General features: G+C 39.6%; 3 protein-coding genes across 3 annotated transcripts; 1 reads left to right on the plus strand and 2 right to left on the minus strand.

The window, feature by feature from the left end:
- The first annotated feature begins 1,656 nt into the window (after positions 1-1,656).
- On the plus strand, positions 1,657-6,041 carry LOC111653155 (uncharacterized). Its single transcript, XM_023403631.2, has 6 exons — positions 1,657-1,962; positions 2,785-2,890; positions 3,074-3,204; positions 3,361-3,605; positions 4,250-4,374; positions 4,587-6,041. Exons 1-6 carry the CDS (start codon positions 1,728-1,730, stop codon positions 5,938-5,940), a joined length of 2,196 nt encoding a protein of 731 aa, XP_023259399.1. The 5' UTR covers positions 1,657-1,727; the 3' UTR covers positions 5,941-6,041.
- A 4,502-nt stretch (positions 6,042-10,543) lies between these two features.
- On the minus strand, positions 10,544-11,887 carry LOC147819264 (uncharacterized). Its single transcript, XM_087173289.1, has 2 exons — positions 11,813-11,887; positions 10,544-11,434 (listed from the first exon to the last, which is right to left on the minus strand). The coding sequence occupies exons 1-2, from the start codon at positions 11,885-11,887 to the stop codon at positions 10,544-10,546; spliced, it is 966 nt and encodes a 321-aa protein (XP_087029415.1).
- A 6,135-nt stretch (positions 11,888-18,022) lies between these two features.
- Positions 18,023-19,143, minus strand: LOC147819265 (uncharacterized). Its single transcript, XM_087173290.1, has one exon. The coding sequence runs from the start codon at positions 19,068-19,070 to the stop codon at positions 18,270-18,272; it is 801 nt and encodes a 266-aa protein (XP_087029416.1). The 5' UTR covers positions 19,071-19,143; the 3' UTR covers positions 18,023-18,269.
- Between the last annotated feature and the right edge of the window lie 347 nt (positions 19,144-19,490).

Raw genomic sequence — 19,490 nt, forward strand, 5'->3', positions numbered from 1 at the left:
TGCTTAGATGACTTGGTTAAAGATCTATGTCACAACTGCACAGTTTCTTTTGGGCATATTTTAATAAATTATTTAATAAATTAAATTAAATAAATTATTTAATAAATTAAATAATAAATTCTTAATTCTATAAAAACTAGGCTAGTTATTCAGATAAATGGTGCTCATCAAGTAATGAAGTCACTAAGTGGATGTTTACACTGTCCTCCTGTAAAAAAAAAACCCCAAAAAATGAGCACATAGTTCGTCTGTTCAGCAGGTTATTATGACCCATAGTCACATTTTGTTGCTAGGTGACATCTAGTGGTTGAAGTAATTATGACAGGAGCAAAGGGAAAGGGAAAAGCGCGGTGACATAGTAAAAACAGAGGCAAAGTCCATGTCAGGAGGAGGTTGTGGTGGATGGATGAATACGACGCAGGAGAGCGGTGTTCGATTCCCATGTTGAAGTAGCAGTTTATGTTGTTTCTATTGTCCACGACCGTTCATTGTTATTATTGTAACCACGACAAAGATCATCTAATGTTGAGGAAGTACTTCTCAAAATGTGGAAATATAGAAAACCAAGAGATGAATTATCAATAACAGAGTTGTGTAAAAGTCCCATTAATTTATTGTATTCTGCTCTATTCAGGCTTGGATGACATGAAACTCTTCCAGCCGAACCACCAGTTGAAAGATGAGCAACTGTATTAGCAAATGTCTCTGTTGTCTTTTTTATGTATGTACAAATGTAAAAACAGAATAAAACTTATACTTCCAAAGAAACATCACGTGACTGAGCTTGTAATTCAAGAGCCTTTTGTCAATGCTTTGTTTAATAATCCAGGAGACACCATATTTCTCTTCTGGAAACATTGAGGTTACTATGGAAACTTTCAAATGGAAATTTACAATGGGGAAAAATGTGGAGGAGAGAAACTTCTGACTTACTCTCTTCTGTTGTGTATGACTTCCCCACCAAAGCAATGACAATAACAATGACGATGCCAATGATAATGATTGTGCCAACGTCAGGTCCAGTGCCAAACTGGGGACCTAAAAGAATGGGGGAAATATTCAAGCAAGTATTGAGATCTTGCACTTATAAGTAAAAGTTCATTGGTTAATGACGTTTAACCTAATTTCTTTTTCAACATTCACAATGTTTTTGCTCCTCCCATGAAACCTCGTAATATGTGTCAGTTCAGTTTGTGTTAATTCTACACAAAAAAAACACATTTAGTTACTAGTATCTATAGTGTCTGCTTCGGAGCGCTGTCTCGATCCTCTGACACTGTTGAACAGAGAGAAGTGTTTTCTTCTTGTTCTTTCTTTTGTCTAACATTTCAACATTTTTTTTTTTTAACAGTTTTACAAGACAGTCATAATATGAGAATAAATTCAAATAAATCAACCTAGTAACCAACCAACCAACCAATCAACCAATCAACCAATCAACCAACCAACCAAAAGCTCATAATATCCAGCACACTTCATATGATAGGAAAGCATCCGATGTAAACAGGTTTGTTACTCGGGGCGATGCAGTAGCTGACTGAATCCGGAAGATGGCGGTAATTCAACTACTTTTATGCCAGCTGCCGTTAAACATCACTGAAGAAAAACAATGAGGTTTTGGTTTCTACTCGGATGACATTAATGCACGTACCCAAACCGGAAAAAGTATCAAGCTAGTAAACAATGCTAGGATGGATTAACGTTTTCCGTAAAATACTTAAACCGTGATGAGGAGAGACGCAGCGGACACGGCAGAGAGTTGCAGTAAAATGTCTAAGTCCGAGGTTCTGAGAGGTTTTGTTACCGAGAGACTCGCCGCCGCCTCCCAGGAAATCTTAGCGGCCGTGGACGGACTCGTAGCCGGATACGAGGAGGAGGCGTCGGGCTTCAGAGAGGAGATCGACCGGCAGAGGAAACAGCTGGAGCTTCTCCTGCAGCCTCAGGTCACACTCATCAAAGCCGGTTGGTCATTCATTTTCTGGCATAAAAAAAGAAATTAAATGCAGGAACCACAAAGTCCCTGTTTGTAGAGGAAGTGGCCACGTCGAACTACATTTAAATATCGTGTAATTTAATGTTTTCCTGGCTGTTAACAAATTTACGTTCTTAAAATTACAAAACGAAGACGGTTCCTTAATCAAAGGGACTTAGTCTTCAAATCGGCTTTGCCTTAATCGACTAACGAGTTCATAATTTAGCCTTAAATTTGAAATTATCTTTATAATCCCCTGTTTTCGAGTGCGGCTTCCTCTCTGCAGCGCTAAACCGTGGCGGGCTCTGTTGCTCACCGCAGTCCGCAGATTTAGGGTTATTTTCCCGACATGTCTTGCTGCTCTGTGGTTTATTTGCATGCCGAATTTAAGACAAGACACCACTCTTTTGAGTTCAGGTGTTGAATCATGTCTTCTCACATACAGAATTTAACTTTAGCAGAGGGAAATTTGAATAGCCTATTTTGCGGATGGAGTTTTGCAGAAATTGCTTTTGTGTTATGATTTAACAGCTGGTCAAGAATAGAACATGTTTAACAGACTCAACAAGTTCTACTATTGTAAGGAATAACAAAATAATGTTACTACTAGTAATAATAATAACAATAATAATAATGATAACAATAATAATAAAAAATAGTGACACATTCGTTTGCATTCAGTTTTTATGCAAGTTGGTTTCAGTGAGACAGAATAAAAATATCACTTCTGTTCTTTCTAAATAAAACCCTCACAGTCACACACATTTTCAGCAATATGAAGTGGAAATAATTGATTTCTGTCTTTTGTTCAGGTGTGAAGCGCAGCAGGAGACTCCGCCATGATGAAGAGGAGGATGAAGATGAGAACAACAAGTCCACGAAGAACCTGGAAGATTGGAATAAATCAACTCCATCAAGGTTCCTACATAAACAATTGTTTTTATCACTGTCATTTTGTCTGCATGAGAGTGAGAGAGGAGATTTATATAAACAACATATCATGTAAACAAACCTCAGTTTCTTGAGTAATTGCATTCATTTTTTTAATATTGGCAGCTGTGGAATTCTGTAATTAACCTGCTGCTAATCTTCATCTTTCAGGTCTTTTTCCTCCAGAGGTCAGTTTGAGCAGAGGAAGCATGGCGGACCTCAGATCAGTGAAACTCAGAACCACACGGACCTCAGGATCCGCATCCTGGAGGACCCACAGACTGAAGTACTTTCAAAAAACGGTACTTCTAAAAAAATATGAATTTAATTGAAACTGAAGAAATTGAATTGAGTCAAAGGTAGTTTTGGTTTTATCAGGTGAGGTTCTGATCTGAACCACTCCCAGAACCTTTCTTTTCTGTAAATATTAATCATTGCGCTTGTCTCTCCTTTTTCAGTTCTTAAGAAATGTCCGATGCTGAAGCTGAAGTGTCCTCAAGGTCTGCAGGAGGCGGACTTCTTGGACCTGCTGAGGTCCACCTTCCCTCAGCTGGCTGGAGACAACAAAGCTTTTGACATCTTAACGTCAAACAAGAGACAGAGGTTAAAGCGTCTGAATTTAAAGGCGGTAACGCCGGAGGAGATCCACAGAAACATCAGTTGTGCAGGATGGGCGACATCAACTCTCTTCATCAGACTGAAGGTAGTTTGTCACTAGGGATGGGTATCGTCTGGTGTGTGTGTGTGTCACTGGAACAACAGCCCCGCCCCCCTGCCCTCCGCTCACACATACAGCATGGATAGATACTTTATTCCCCTAGGGGAAATTCATGTGTCCATTAGCTCATTAGTAATAATAATAGTTGAAATAAATGATAAACAATAATTAAATTAGTCCATTTCCTTGTTGTATAGCCTGATGGCAGTGGGAACAAAGGATCTTCTGAACCTCTCTGTTCTGCAGCACTGTTGTGAAGAGGGTGTTTGGGTGGTTTTGGTGGTCAAAGATCAAGGTCATGGTGACCTCAGAAAATGCTTTTTAGCCGTAACTCAAGACTTCACACAGCAATTATGACACAATTTCACACAAATGGTTCATAGTTTATATGACTTTGGATAAACAGGGATGTAATCTGAAACTAGTCTGGGTGGCGTTGGCAGACAACCATGAAGAGGTGATTCTAGTTTTCTCTAGGTTTCACCTTTATTCACGTTTCGATTAAAACATGCCAGTTTTCCTGTAACCTGAAACTAGTCTGAGTGGAGGAAGGATATAACCACGAGGCGGTAATTCTAGTTTTTCAAGTTAAAGATGCAAAGTGGAATCACTCCTCTTTATTTTTCCAGGCCCAAAAAGAAACTGAGGGCAGGGAGGAAGAGATTCATCCTCTGCAGACAAAAGACAGCAGCACTGAGGACACTTCATCCACTGCTGCCATGTTGACATGTGATGAAACTGGGCCACTAACAAGGTAATTCAAATAGAGATTGCATGGCTGTGTGCTTGGTTTTATGCACCTGTTCCCAATGGGTGTGACTGAAGCTGCTGGAACCACTAATTATCAGAGGTGTCCATATATTTTTGCCCATACAATGTAGTATTACTTGCAGAAATGTAATATCAGACAGACTTTAAACACAACTCGCGAACCCCCTTAATTCCCTCTTTGCTTTCCCACAACAGCCCAGTTCAGGAGGTCGAAGGTAGCAGCTGCTCAACATCACAACAACAAGACGTGGTGAGAGAGGAAGCTGATGATGACGATTGCTGGATAACACAACCAGCTGAGGACTCTGTGGCCCGCTCCACAACTGAAACTAAAGGAGACACTAGTGAAGGTGATGAAAAGGAAGAAGAAAGAGAAGAGGTGAATGACAGCGATGACGAATGGAAACCAGACAAGTGTGACGAGGAGCTGAGGGAAAGTGACTCTGAGCTGCAGTTGAAGACGACCAAGAAACAAAAAGCCAGACGTTCTGGTGTCAAGATCCCTGAGACAAAGACTGAAAACAGTGATGCTGTTTACTCTTGCAAAGTCTGCAGAGCTCTGCACGAATCAGAAGTCACCTTTGTGAAACACGCCTGGAGTCACGCGGATGATCCAGGAAGTCTTTGTGGAGTCTGTGGGGAGCGTCCAGAGTCTGTGGAGGCGTTGAAGTATCATCTTCAAAGTCACCACAAAACTGACGACTGTCACATATGTGGAGAGTCTTTCCTCGGCGTGCTAAGCCTCAATGAGCATGTGGCTGCCCACTCCGGGGAGAGACCATACAAATGCCATGTTTGCCATGCTGCATTTGCATTAATGGCGTCCCTGGAGATTCATCAGAAACTCCACGAGGAGGGTAAGCCTCACAAATGCTACACCTGCCACAAAGTGTTTGAGCTGAAGGAACAGTTAAAAGTTCACCGCAGGATTCACACCAGCAAGAAGACGCACCTCTGTGGCGTGTGTGGGAAATCCCTCAGTGACCACAGATCTTTATCCCGCCACAAGATGATCCACTCTGGAGAAAGACCTCACAGCTGTCAGGTTTGCGGGAGGAGTTTCAAACTTCCTGGCACACTCAGACAACATGAGAAGATTCACACAGACAGGGAGAGGTCGTACCTCTGCGACGTCTGCTGCAAAATGTTCCTGACGAGCAAGCAGCTGCAGATTCACATGAGAACGCACACCAACGAGAAGCCGTACCACTGCGGCGAGTGCGGCAAGGGATTCTCCACCAAGGGACCCTTGACCATTCACATGCGGGTCCACACCGGAGAGACACCGTACCGCTGCCCCGACTGTGGCTGGTCCTTCAAACGCAAGATCAATCTGGACAACCACGTGACGGTCCATTCAGGCGCGAAACCGTTTATCTGCGGGATCTGTGGGAAGGCGTGCGCTCGCAAGACATACCTGACTGTTCACATGAGGACACACAATGGAGAGAGACCATACAAATGTACACGGTGTGACAAAGCATTTACTCAAAGCCATTGTCTGAAAACACACATGAAGAGCCACCAGCTGGCAGAAGCTGCAACGTAGCTCAAATTCATCCCTTTAACTTTCTCTTCTTTGAACAAAACTGTGAGAATTTGAATTTGGTGGAACCGATGGCTCTAATAAAATCTTGTTTTGTCAGACTACACACTCTCACTTTATTCTGTCAGATGAGAAATGAAAACACAGCGGATCGTAGTGCTGTGATTTAAGTCTACAAGCTAGCAACTCTGTGAGGCGCAGCGCTGCTTTGAGCTAAATGTTAGTCAGCAGGCTCATAATGACAATGTAACATCAAGTCCTGGCTTTTATACTTCAGTATGACACTTGAGGTTGAATTTCTCCTTAGCTGAGGGAGTTACTTAAGGTTGTTGCACAGAATAACATAAAATATTTCCTGTTATTAAGGAAAAACATTGAGGCATTTACAGCAATGAAAGGGATTTTACAGCGGTAGAATTCTAGTTTCCATGGAGACACACACCTTGTATCCATTTGGGTATTTTAATTGATCACTCCCTGTGCCCCTGTATGACCACATCACCTCGCCTGACAACTCTGCAGCCGTGAGCTGATCATAGATTACATCAGAGACACACATTTGCATGAGGTTCACAACAAATCTGTCTTTATTTTGTAATTTGAATGAAGAATAGCTCCCACATGTGACCTGAGTGCTTTGGGAAACACAACATTACTTTGGTTTTGCATTTTTCAGAAGATTTGTGACTGAGAAACTGCTTACTATTAAATTTAGGACATTCATAATTCACAATTGGCGGTTAAACAAACAAACATATGAGTATATACATATTGTTTATTACAAACTTTTATTGACTCACTGAATTTACTACAGTCACAGATTTTGGGGGTCAAAGCACAATAACAACCACAGTTACAAGGTCCCGTATTTTCCTCTTCTTCTGGGTTTTTATTTGAAGTGTTGATTCATAAGAAGATATATTTTTGGTTTTAAGAACCAAAATCCATCTCAGTGTAGTTTCACATCTCCTCTGTCAGGCTTCTCTCTGGTTTTCTTACTGAAGTCTTTAGGTCTAGATGACAAATGTTGACTGTTTCTTGTGGCTGATGTTCTTGAATCGAGCCATCTGTTCTTGGTCCGTAACTGTTTACATTATACATAAACAACATTATTCTTCCAAATTAGTGCAATATCCATTTTTATGCAGATGACATCATATTATATGTTCCTGGCTCCACTTCAACCCAGGTGTATCTGCCCTGATTTTCAGGTATTCCTTTTTAATCCAACATATTTTAAACAACAATCAGACTACTGTAGCCATGGCTCTGACTATCCTACCTTTAAAACTTCAGACGGTACCCATATCACCCTTGGTGACTCAGAAGGCTGTCAGTCAAGATACAGTTCCAACATTTAAGCACTAATTGCTATTGCTTTTTATTTTTTGACATATTTGAATACCAGATTTGATAAGAATTTATAATATGAAAGTCTCCAATCCTCATCCTGTTTGTTTTTTTTGTTGTTTTTTTTAACGACATTGTAGTTTTCCTGCCCGAAGTAGAAACAGCAGAGGTAACACCACACTGCTGGGAAGATAGAACCAGAATGCAGAGAAAAACACCAGACAAAGGTTAATGGATTTCTGCACTACTGAACCCTCCATTACGTTGCAAACCAAATTCCCCACAAACCTAAACAATAGCACTCCCAGTATAGCTGTGATGGTATGGAAAGCCCTCTGCTTTGATTTGTCAATCCGCACCCTCTTCCCCCACACCTCCCCTGGCCCTGGACGTTTGAGAGCGTGGAGAACAGAAATGCTGCAAAAACAGATGACAGTTAAGAAGAAAATCATAATGCAGAAGTACAAGATCATATTGAACGTGGACCTGGTTAGGTACAATATACTCATGCATCCGAAGCACAGCAGCCAAATGCATCCAACGCCGATATTTCTCATCTTGATCGCGTTAGTCTGTCTCAGTTCCCGGTAGGCGATTGGGTGAACAACAGCAATGTAGCGCTCCACACAGGTCAGGAGGTGAAACAGAGCCTCTCCGAGTGAAGTGACAGACAAGATGGAGAGCCCCCCCATCATTGTATTTTGGATATCGGTGTAGCCCCCACAAAAGAAGAGGGTGAACCCCACGAATTCCTTCAGCTGCATGGCGATGGAGTGATAGATGAAGAGGTCAGAGTGACTCATCTTCGCTGCTGTGGGGACGTTACGCTGTTTCCTCCACTGGTGGTATCCCAGGTAGAGGATGAGGCAGAAGAGCGGGAGGAGGAGGACGTTGACGATGAAGACACTAGAGAAGACAAGGATGCCTTTTTCGGACCTGAAACACGAGGTCATGAGGTGATGGTGGGAGATGTTAGACGAGAGGGCGCCTGCAGGAAGAAGGGAGGTGTCAGTGAAGGAAGAGGGGTCGAGCGACATATTTATGTCAATGTAGGCCTGAAGAGAAGGGGTAGATGAAAAGAGGAAAACAGGAAGAACGTTAAAGTCAAATGGAGACATGGAGAAAATCAATGACCTTGCTAATATAATGTTGTTAAGTAATCCTCATTATGCTTATTCAACAACATTTCCAATCCAGTGATGCGTATTAAAGAGTATCCACGACTGCTGCTCCCATGGTGGTCAAACGAGGACTGAGAGAACCATGGTTACACATGTAACCTTCTGATCCTTACCCACAAAAAATAAACGGCCTATCATGACTGTCAAGTCTATATTTTTGCTTTTCTTGTTTGTTGCTTCGCAGTTTCCAAAACCAGAGGCTGAATTAACAAAAATATATTTCATGGTGGATCTTAAGATGTAATCAAATAATAAAGTTTAGTAAATTGTAAATGAACTCACAAATTTAAATTCACTTCTCAAGTAATACTAATTTAGCAAATACATTATTAAAACATTTATAAAAAGACTGGATATGTATTTTAACATGATATAATTCTTCATCAAAAAAAGTTATCAATGATATCAATTAAAAAACAAAAATGTAGTTTATAAAATATAAAAAAGTCTTTTCGAAGTTAATAACTGAATCTTTACTTTTAAAGAACACCCACCTCAGCAGTTTCTATCTGATCGTCCTTCTCTTGCGTCTCAAAATTCACTGACTGCCGTTCACTGGTATCTGGTACAGATATGTCCTAATATGCATGTGTGTTGTAGGTGTGCGTGTGTGTAGAACAGGTGAGAGCAGGAGTGTGGGTTTTTTGCAAGTCATATTTTTTATGATACTCTTTTACAGTAGATTACAACAGGCAAATTCATTTTTCGCATTATTGTGCCACAGGGAGGTCAGATTTGCAGAGTCAGCAGCACCACTATTTGAATATTGAGACGGTACAAAGAAAACACAGAGTAAATTATGACATTTATTCCTTTATTTTGATAGTTGTCATACATTATTATACTACAATATTACTATGCTACATTACAGCACACGTAGGTTCATATTCTTAATCATCTTAAATTCTCCAAAACACTAAAATTAATTTCCAGAATATAAAGTCTTAGTACATAAACAGCTGAATTTACATTCGTGCCAACAATGTAATAATATTTAACTATGGTTCCTTGACTCAGTCCATTACAATGAACATTTGTTCGGGGTTCAAATAACTTATAAACCAAGAGATGTGTATTCAAATTAAATCCTGTCATTAATCCCAGTGCACTTGTCTATTTCTCTGTGCATGTCTGTGTCTTAATCACATCTGCTTTGGACATTATGACCTACTGCAATTTCTCAGAAGAACATCCATTGATGATCTGATACAAAACTTTTCCAATAATTGATACAGAGTGGGGCAAGTTTATTTTCCAGATATTTAACATTATTAAACATACGCTTTTTAATTTGACTCTTGCATTAAAAATTGTACAGACATTCATGGTCCCATCATCAGATCATGATTTAAATTTTTTCCATTACTTTGGTTTATGAACATATATCTACAAAAACTAATGACATTCCCATTAGCCTCAGCTATGCTTTGTGGTAAGTGCTCAATATTAGCATGCTAACGTGCTTAATGGTTCTGAATCAAGCCCTCTTGTCATAAATAATGAGGTGCCTCAAGGGTCTACTGTTCTGTCCACTTTTATTTGCATTATACAAACATAGTATTATTATCCCTAATCAGTCCTGCAAAGTCAATCGTTATGCAGATGATACAATATTATATATCACTGGTTAAGCTCCAAACTGAGCTTCAGGATTCAATTTCAACTTTTAATCACGAAATGCAAAAGAATTACATGAATTATTTGAAATAATTCAAACGATGCTTATATTTGACAGTTTCTAGTATGATACTCTCATTATGTAATCCAACTCCCACCCTGCTTGTGTTTTTTGTTTTTTTGCTGCTGAACTCTATATGACGTTGCCACTCAGATTCTCCTCAAACATTAACAGCAGCATTCCCAATGTAAATAGTACAGCAAGAGTTACGTCAGCTGTTCCACTTCCCCTGGACAATGTTTAGCTACCATGAATAAAACTTTACTCTTCATAATTGTCACATTAACAGTCTTCAAAGGTAAGTTTTAAATATTATCATAATATCATTTCAGACTTGGCTTTTATTTAAGAATTCATGGTAGTAAAATTTACTCTGATGTATACCAGTTTATGTCATTTACTCATTGCTGGAACTTAAACACGACAGTTTTCCCGCCCTGTGTAGAAACAGCAGAGGTAACACCAAAAAGCTGGGCAGACTTAACCAGTTTGCAGACACCATTATCACACATTTATCGTTATATGTTAAAAACCACGACATGTCCAGACTGACGCACACAAGAAACCCTAAAAACCACAACCACAGCACTGCCAGTATGGTCATGACCATGTGGGAAGCCCTCTGCTTTGATTGGTCAACTCGCTCCTTGTCCCTGCCCACACCCCCCGGCCCTTGACGAATCAGAACATGCAAAACAGAGAGGCTGCAGAAAGAGACGGCAAATAACGAGGTCATCAAGAGGCACAAAAATGGGATGATGGGTAATTCAGGGTAATACAAAACTGATACGCCTATCCATCCGAAGCACAGCAGCCAGACACACACAATGCTGATATTTCTGATCCTGATGCCACCTGACTGTTTCAGACCCCGGTAGGTGATGGGGTGGATAACAGCCAGGTAGCGATCCACACAGGTCAGGATGTGAAAGAACATCTGTCCAGGAAGAACCATGTTAACACTATGGATCCCTCCTTGTGTCATAATTGGGAGATCATTGTAGATGCCACAAAAGAATACGACGGACGCGGCAAGACCATTCAGCTCCATGGCAGTCATGTGGTAGGTGAAGATGTCAGAGTGACTCGTTGTTTTGAAGGAGCGTCGCCTCCGCCACTGTTGGTGACCCAGGTAGAAGATGAGGATGGAGAAAGGTAAGACTAGAAGGGCTTTGGTGATGATATAAGCAGTTACTATGTATAAAGAAGCTCTGGAGTTAAGGCAGTAGAGCAACAGATGACTGAGGGAGGAGTTGGAGTTGATGGACATATCTGGTTGGACGGTGGCCTGAGGTGGAGACAGAGGGACAGAGATAAGATGTAAAGAGAGAAAAGGACAAAAACACACTCAAAGTTTTCACCTTCTCATTTCCTCCTTTGTCTCTCTTTATACTACGTCATTGCACTTTTCCCAACCAGCGTTCACTGGTTTAATTACATATGAAGAGAGAGTATTTTGTAAAACAATCAGTCTCATTGTCAGGACAATAAAATTTCACGAGATAACAAACAAGAATCCACCGTCATCTTTGAATTATAGGACATTTTGTCATGTGTATCCATTACTACATTAAACATTATCATCAATTAATTGTCATTTAATTCAAATAAATGTTGGGATTTAAATAGAATACATGAATTAATATTACTATTAAAGAACACCCACCTCAGCCGTTTGTTTCTGATCGTCCTCCTCCTGCGTCTGCAAAATCACTGACTGCTTTTCATTGGTAAGTTTCATTGGTGTTTTATTTATGATGGTTTAGTGTGTGTGTGAAGAACAGATGAGAGTAAGACTGTGGTGTGTTTTGCATGTTGCATGTAAAAACTGATGCAGATCTTACGATACTTTTTTACGGTAAATTTCAGCAGGCAAATTTCCGTCTCACTGAAAGGTCAGACCACCGGGTCAGCTGCAGAATCGCACTACCGTTGATAGAGATCCAGCGCCTTGCTCAGGGACGCTTCAGCAGGATGCATTCTTGTCAACACAAGGCTTAAAATAATACATTGTGCACTGAAGTGAAACACGACCAAACAAAACTAACAAAACACTTCCATTATTTTCTGCATCGTGTAGAGATCTGAAAAACGGCCGAAACAAACGCATACACATGCTTCTATTGTAGCGTGTACTTCTCCATTTGAATACAGTAATATGTGAGACAAAAATCTGAATTCATATGTGTGTGTTTAATGTCTGTCTGTGTCCGTTACATCCCTGCAACATGTTGGAAACAGCTTTTCATACGTTTAACAGATGTAGTCTTAAGGGTTTGAGAGTACTGACCCTGAACTTGTGCTGGAATAACCATTAAGAAAATATTGTGTATTGACTAAATCACTAGTTTGTTTTGTAATATGCAAAGCGCATGGTATTCTGACATGTCATACAATGCAAACTCACAAGTATTTAAATATATTTGGATCAGACAGCATTAAACGGTAGGCAGTCATTTTGGAAACACAGACCTGAGGGATGATACAAACACTGCTGACAAGGTGGGTGTGAGTGAATAAGTTTATCAACTTACTTACAAAACAACTATGGGAAATTCTTTTCCCTGCTTTGAAAGTCAGAAAGAAAAAAAGTCAGTCCGTCTTTTGTACTTCTGTTTGCTCTTGTGTAATTCTGTTGAGTTTTTCCTCAAATTTCCTTGTGTGCCGTTTTGGTTTCCCAGTGTTCCCTGGGTCTTTTTGTTCAGTTGCTCCTCGTGTTACCCGACTGCATTGTCTTGAGTTTCAACTTCTGTTCGTGGACTTTGTTTTCACTCACCTCCAAACTTTAGATTTCTTTACCAATTCCGCAAATCTTTTGTGTCTGCCTTATTTAATAAACCAGTTCGTTCACTCACTCACTCACTCACTCACTCACTCACATATGATATTCATCATAAAGTCTAAGCTGTACATTAGTAAAAATAACAGTGACTTTAAGCACTAGACGTGTATTAATAATACTGCAATTCATATCGCATTTCGCTACACTTCATTTAACCACTTTCATAATAATTTTGTTAAACAGTGTAAAACAGTGTGTAAAGTTGATCTTTAACAAATTTTCACATATTTCTTCTATCTTACATTGATGCTGTCAAATGTTCTCCCTCTCTCTTCCTCGTTCTCTTCAGTTGTCCATACAAATGGATTACAGGGACCATGGGAACTGACTCAGTGAATAAACACCAACATACATGAAGCGTTTGAGTTAAACATCAATGAAGAGAAAAATACTTCAGATGCGTGTGGAGCGATGAGGAGGAGGGTGGAACCTTCATCACATTAATACATGAAACTCACAGAAATGTCAGATTTCCATCATGTTTTCCATCTTTTAATGTGTCTTTTTCCTGTGTTTATTTTTAAATGGTCCTGACTCCTCATATTTAGATCTTAACACCATTAATTTACATTATCATTTTTAGATTGAAAGAAAAGATTAAATAAAGATGAAGTGATTGTTTGTTTGTCCGTCAACAGGTATTTATCTCAGGATGCATAATGCTACGACAACCTGGGCAGTTTCCAGAGTCTCCAAAGACACTGCAGGAAAGAAATAAACTATAATTCCCAAGGTGCATTTCAGTAAGAAGAATCCTATCACAGAGCATATACTGTATATGATATTAAATAATGATGACCACCCTGTAAATCTTGGGTGAGATGTACAGTTTTATAGTGGCTCATGCTGAACCTACTGGGTTTGGGTCATTACAAGTGTGTGTGGTATTCGACTGATGCTGCACTAATGAATAACGCCATTAAGAAAATTTTCTGACTTTGATTTACAGTCTGTAGTCGACAAAGTCATGAGTCTGTTTTGTAATGCAAAAAACCTCTGCCCTGCTGCCATCTGTCATTCTGACACAACGTCCACTGCACACATTCACACACACTCACAAGCTTGTAAATATATTTGGATCAGCCAGCAGTCAGTCATTTTGGAGACACAGGTGACGGATGATCAGAATTAAACACTGCTGGCAAGGTGGGTGTAATTTGACAAACTGTTCAATAAGTTTATTACTTTAGATTTTTAAGAAAGTAAAGGGAAAATTCATGCTGATCCATGATTATTACCAAATGCTTTTTTTGCCTGACAATACTGGTGTCATTTAATTGGTGATAGTCAGAAACCGTGTCAATTTATAAGGTATATGTATCCTCACTGGTAACTCCTCCAATTTTTGATGGATTCCCTGTGGCATTTAATGTACAGCATAACAACATAACCTAATAATAACACCAGAATTATGGAAAATCAAATTGAATGCAGTTTTGGCAAAAATACAAACGAAATTAGATAAGTGAAAGTTGTTTAAGTTCGGTCTATGGAGGTCAATTATTACAAAAATTGTATACTTAGTAATAGTAACGGTAATATTTATCATAAATATATAGGACTTCCATATTCGTCAACTGTATTTTTCTGGGTTGCGACAAAGCAAAAGTATACATAAGATTTAACAAATTATGGATCAATGGTATGTTCATGTTATGCTGTTTCCTTTATTTGTCATTAGGTTTGGTCCATCTTTTAAAAAGTGCAAATCTTGTGCGAGAGTCACAAAACCTCAACAATACTGAGAATCCACAGCCAGCAGCTTTATAAGACTGTATTTGGTCACAGTGGTGCTTTGAGCTAAATGCTAATGCTAGTGTTAACATTAATTAACACATTAATTAACACGTTACATTAAAACGTTAATTCTGTTAAAAAAGTAAGGTCACGAGTGCTAGTCTCAGTCACAATAGTTTACTTAGCTAGCTAACCTGCTAACTGAGTTGCAGGCTTGCTAGCTCAGCTACGGTTAACTTTATGAGCAGTGGCAAATGATCCCCAGTTTTTTCGTTTTACCCTTTAGGCAACATCCATCTATCTATCTATCTATCTATCTATCTATCTATCTATCTATCTATCTATCTATCTATCTATCTATCTATCTATCTATCTATCTATCTAAGGTTTACTAAGCTAGCTACTAAGGTCCAGTAAGCTAATTACTAAGGTCTACACTAATATATTAATAATAAGGTCTGTATTAATAAAAATAAAAGTGATTTTCAGCACTACTAGTGTATTAATAGTACCAAAATGTGTTAACAGTGTGTTAAGTAACTAAATTTCACTTATATTTCCTGTGTCTTACATTGACACTGTCATATATTCTCTCTCCTCACCTCTTCTTTCTTCTTCTCCTCCTCTTCAGTTGTCCGTACAAATGTCAGACATGTCAGTCAACTCCTCCTCCAACTCCTCCTTCCATTTTGAAAACTGCCTCAACACCAGAGGGAGTATCTACACAGCCGTTCTCATCATCCACATCCTCCTCGTCCCGCTCTTCGTCTTTGTCCTCTATGTGGGCTGCCAGCAAAGGAGGAAACGGCGCTCTGTCTCCACGGCAGCGATGGCGAGTCACTCGGACATCCTCACCTTTAACATGGTTGCCCTGGAGCTGATCACTGCCTTGGGGTCTTGCCTCTTATATTTTGGCAGCTATATTAATCACCTGGGTATGATATTAGTGGCATATTACATCTTCTACATCATCTTACCTGGACAGAGTCTGTTTCACCTCCTCGCCTGTGTGGAGCGCTACCTAGCTGTCGTTCACCCCATCACCTACCTGGGCCTGAGGCAGGCGGCCGTGGTCAGGATCAGAAACATCACCATTGGGTGTGTTTGGCTGATTTGCTTTGCGTCGGTGGGTCTAACGAAGGGGATCATTGTCAGCGCCATCTCAAACATCGTGTTCATAATCTTCTCTGCTATCGTTGTGTGTTTCTGCAGCATCTCTGTTGTCTGTGTTCTGATTCGTCCAGGGCCGGGGAACAGGGAGAGGGTTGACCCACTGAAACAAAGGGCTTTCTACACTGTCGTGGTTCTAATGGGAACTCTGTTGTTGAAGTTTTTGAGCCATGCGGTTTGCACTGCATTACTGGCTTCATCAATGTTTCTCCACATCGACAGTTGTTTAGCGTGGTCGTTTGCGATCTGGTTCGCTCTGCCCGGCAGTCTGGTGTTACCTCTGCTGTTTCTGCACCGGGCAGGAAAAATACCAGGCTGCAAATAAAGATTCTGTCAGAGCAGCATAAATTACATTTGATTCAATCAAACTACAATCTGAGTTTTCTTGTAGTATTTAATTTTAACCTTTTAAAGAGTGATATATTGGGTTCAGGGCTCAACAGAAATGTCAGATTTCCATCATGTTTTCCATCTTTTAATGTGTCCTCTTCCTCTGTTTATTCTCAATGGTCCTGGTATAGGTATAATGGTAAGGCAAACAATATAGATAGCAATATACATATTATGTATATATAAATAAATAAAAGTAAACATAAATTAAATTCATTTTTACATAGTTTATTTACATAGTGTGTAAATATGTGTGTTGTGCATACATATATACATACAGTTTATATGTACACATACATATATGTCAGTAGATGTTACAAACACAGACAATAATACATCTCTATTAAAATGTAGTAACAAAATATAAACCAAGAATTCATCCACCTATGTAATAATAATTTATATAATAACAACCACAATATTATTATCATTAGTATTATGAAAAATAAAAATGATTTTGGGGGTCAAAAGTCAAAGGTCACGGGCATGGTGACCTCACAAAACACACTTTTGGCCTTGTGAACCCCTTGAAGGAAATTTGGGACAAACATTGAAGGATGAACTGATTAGATTTTGGTAGAAGGTAAAAGGATGTTGCTCGGTGGTTGCGGGGACATTCTAGGTGAAACTTGTCGTAGTAGTACGTTTGATTTTTTGTAAGGGTTCATTTATTGTGGATTGGCTAAGTAGTGGTTTTTCAGTGTACATGACTGAGGTGGAACCAGTCTTGACTAGTTCATATATAATCATGTAATTTAATGTATAACAATGCATCATATTGTATGAGATGATCTAATGTTCATGTGTATTCTTAATCTGCTACTTAATGTTTTCACATGTGTATAAATTAATGTGAAATTATGAGAGCACTTTCTCTTAATGCTTGTGTTTCACTTTTCAATTTGTTTCCCTTTTTTATATATTTGGATGAGGAACAAATCAGTGTCTTTCTGGATCAACAGCATAAAATATATCCAGAGATGACACATTCATATGTAACAAGTAACAAGATAAAAGTAAAGAAGAAAGGATTACCACCTCAGTTTGCTTCTGATGAGGTTTTTCCACAGACAGCAGGCAACTGCCTATAGGTGTCCTGTCAGCTGACGTACTGATGAATTGTTTTTGTTTTGTGGGAGGAAAATAAAGACGACTGTGGGTTCTTTGCATGTTCGGATCATTCCTGCAGTTTTGGTCAGTTTTGTTTTTCTACAGGGAAATTTTCTCTCCATTTGTCTGCTCAGAGTAGAAGATAATTTACAGGGCAGCCTCCCTCATTAACATATCTTTTCTTTAATAAGTGATAATACACAACAAAGTGTCCAGATATAAATATATATGAATTTATCATATGTATAACCTGGAAAAAGCAACGTAGATTAATATGTCAGGGTGGTTCTGTAGAGCAGATCATGTAACAATGAACATTGAACTCTTGGATGATAATGTCCTCATACATGTGGAAACTTTGGTGCATGGATGGGGTGAAAGAAAAGGTCGTGGGAACCTGTAGTTCCTTTTTTTTTATTTTTATGTTTTCAAAAACTATTTTTGAACAACATACAGCACAACAGTACAATTTCACATGTGTCATACTCTTGTCGTGGTTAATTGAAATCGACAGGAACAAATGAATAAAAATAAAACATGCACCATAAATGTAAAAAATACAGCGGAAGATTTTGTGATGACCTAAATCAGAATAATGAAATATGGCTAAAGTTGAAAAATATTTTTAGAAACACAGAATTTGAATATGATACATCAAATATATTGTATATGAAATATAATTTACACCAAACCAAATACAAATATATATTACAGCACCACAAATATAATATATAGCAACACAAATATGGGTATGTAACATCTCAAACAAATACAAAACAGCTGGGTTATCAGTTTTTATTACAAATGTCAGTGGGACTTTACATGAGGGTTTCTTACTTCCTTTCTTACTTTGGCTCTCAATTCATGTGATTCCTCATTCGGATTCAGTGCTCTGCCTACAACACGATAGTTTTCCCGCTCTGTGCAGAAACAACAAAGGCAGAAACAGACTGCTGGGCAGAGTCATCCAGATTGCAAGATCCATCACGGCACATAAACGGTCCGAACTAATTGACGGCACTTCGTACAAGCTGAAACAAATCAGAAGCATGACAAACTTCAACAGCAACACTCCCATTATGGTCGTGATAATGTGGAAAGCCCTCCGCTTTGATCGATCAACCCTCTCCTTGTGCCCGCCCACCTCCCCCGGGCCTGGGTGAGTCAGAATGTGGAGAACAGAAAGGCAGCAGAACAATGTGACAGTTATCGAGATAGCAAACAAGCAAAGAAAAGGGATGACAGGGAGATCGGGGTAGTACAGTTTCATTACACCCACCCATCCAAAGCACAGCAGCCAAACACACCCAGTGCTGATGTGTCGGAGCCTAACCCTGCCTGTTTCTCTCAGCCGGTAGGTGATGGGGTGAACAACAGCCAGGTAACGCTCCACACAGGTCAGACAGTGAAACAAAGTCTGTCCAGGGAAAATAATGCAGTGCATATATACACCCAACATCATCATCACATCCATATCGGTGTAGACGCTGAAAATATAGGTGACTGATCCAAAAACGCCAGAAATCTCCACGATGACCATGTGGTAGGTGAAGACGTCGGCGTGACCCGTCGTCGTTCCTGCAGACGCAGAGCGCTGACGCCTCCATCGTTGGACACCCATGTAGAGGACGAGGATGTACAGAGGGAGGAGGAGGACGCTGGTGACGGTGTACATGCTGTAGATGACATTGCTGGCTACAGAGTATTGGCATTTTTTATAGAAAGAAAAGATGGAGGAGTTGGAGGATAGGGAGCTGACGGACATGGCCTGTGGGAGAGAGTAAGAAGACAAAAAGGAGAGTAAGGGAGTCAAGCAACCAAAATATCGAACAAGCTATCGTCCTTCAGAGGTGATCACTTACGCTGATGATGCCGATTTTTCCGATTGTCTCTTAGGTAAACTAAATTGAGAAGTGGTCCAGTCATACAGATAGTCCACCTTCCCACAGGAGAATGACACCTATTTTAATTTCGAATTTGACATGATTTTATTGGCACACTTTGGCATCTTGAAGGCTACAGGTCAGTAGGACAATTTGCTCCTACCGCTGCCTCGAAGTTTATCGTAATATCAAACCTCCCATCCAGTTAAAAT

This window comes from Seriola lalandi, unplaced genomic scaffold (assembly GCF_002814215.2).
Source record: "Seriola lalandi dorsalis isolate HSWRI2012SDOR001 ecotype SW California unplaced genomic scaffold, Sedor1 jcf7180002054164, whole genome shotgun sequence".
NCBI classification, from domain to species: Eukaryota; Metazoa; Chordata; class Actinopteri; order Carangiformes; family Carangidae; genus Seriola; species Seriola lalandi.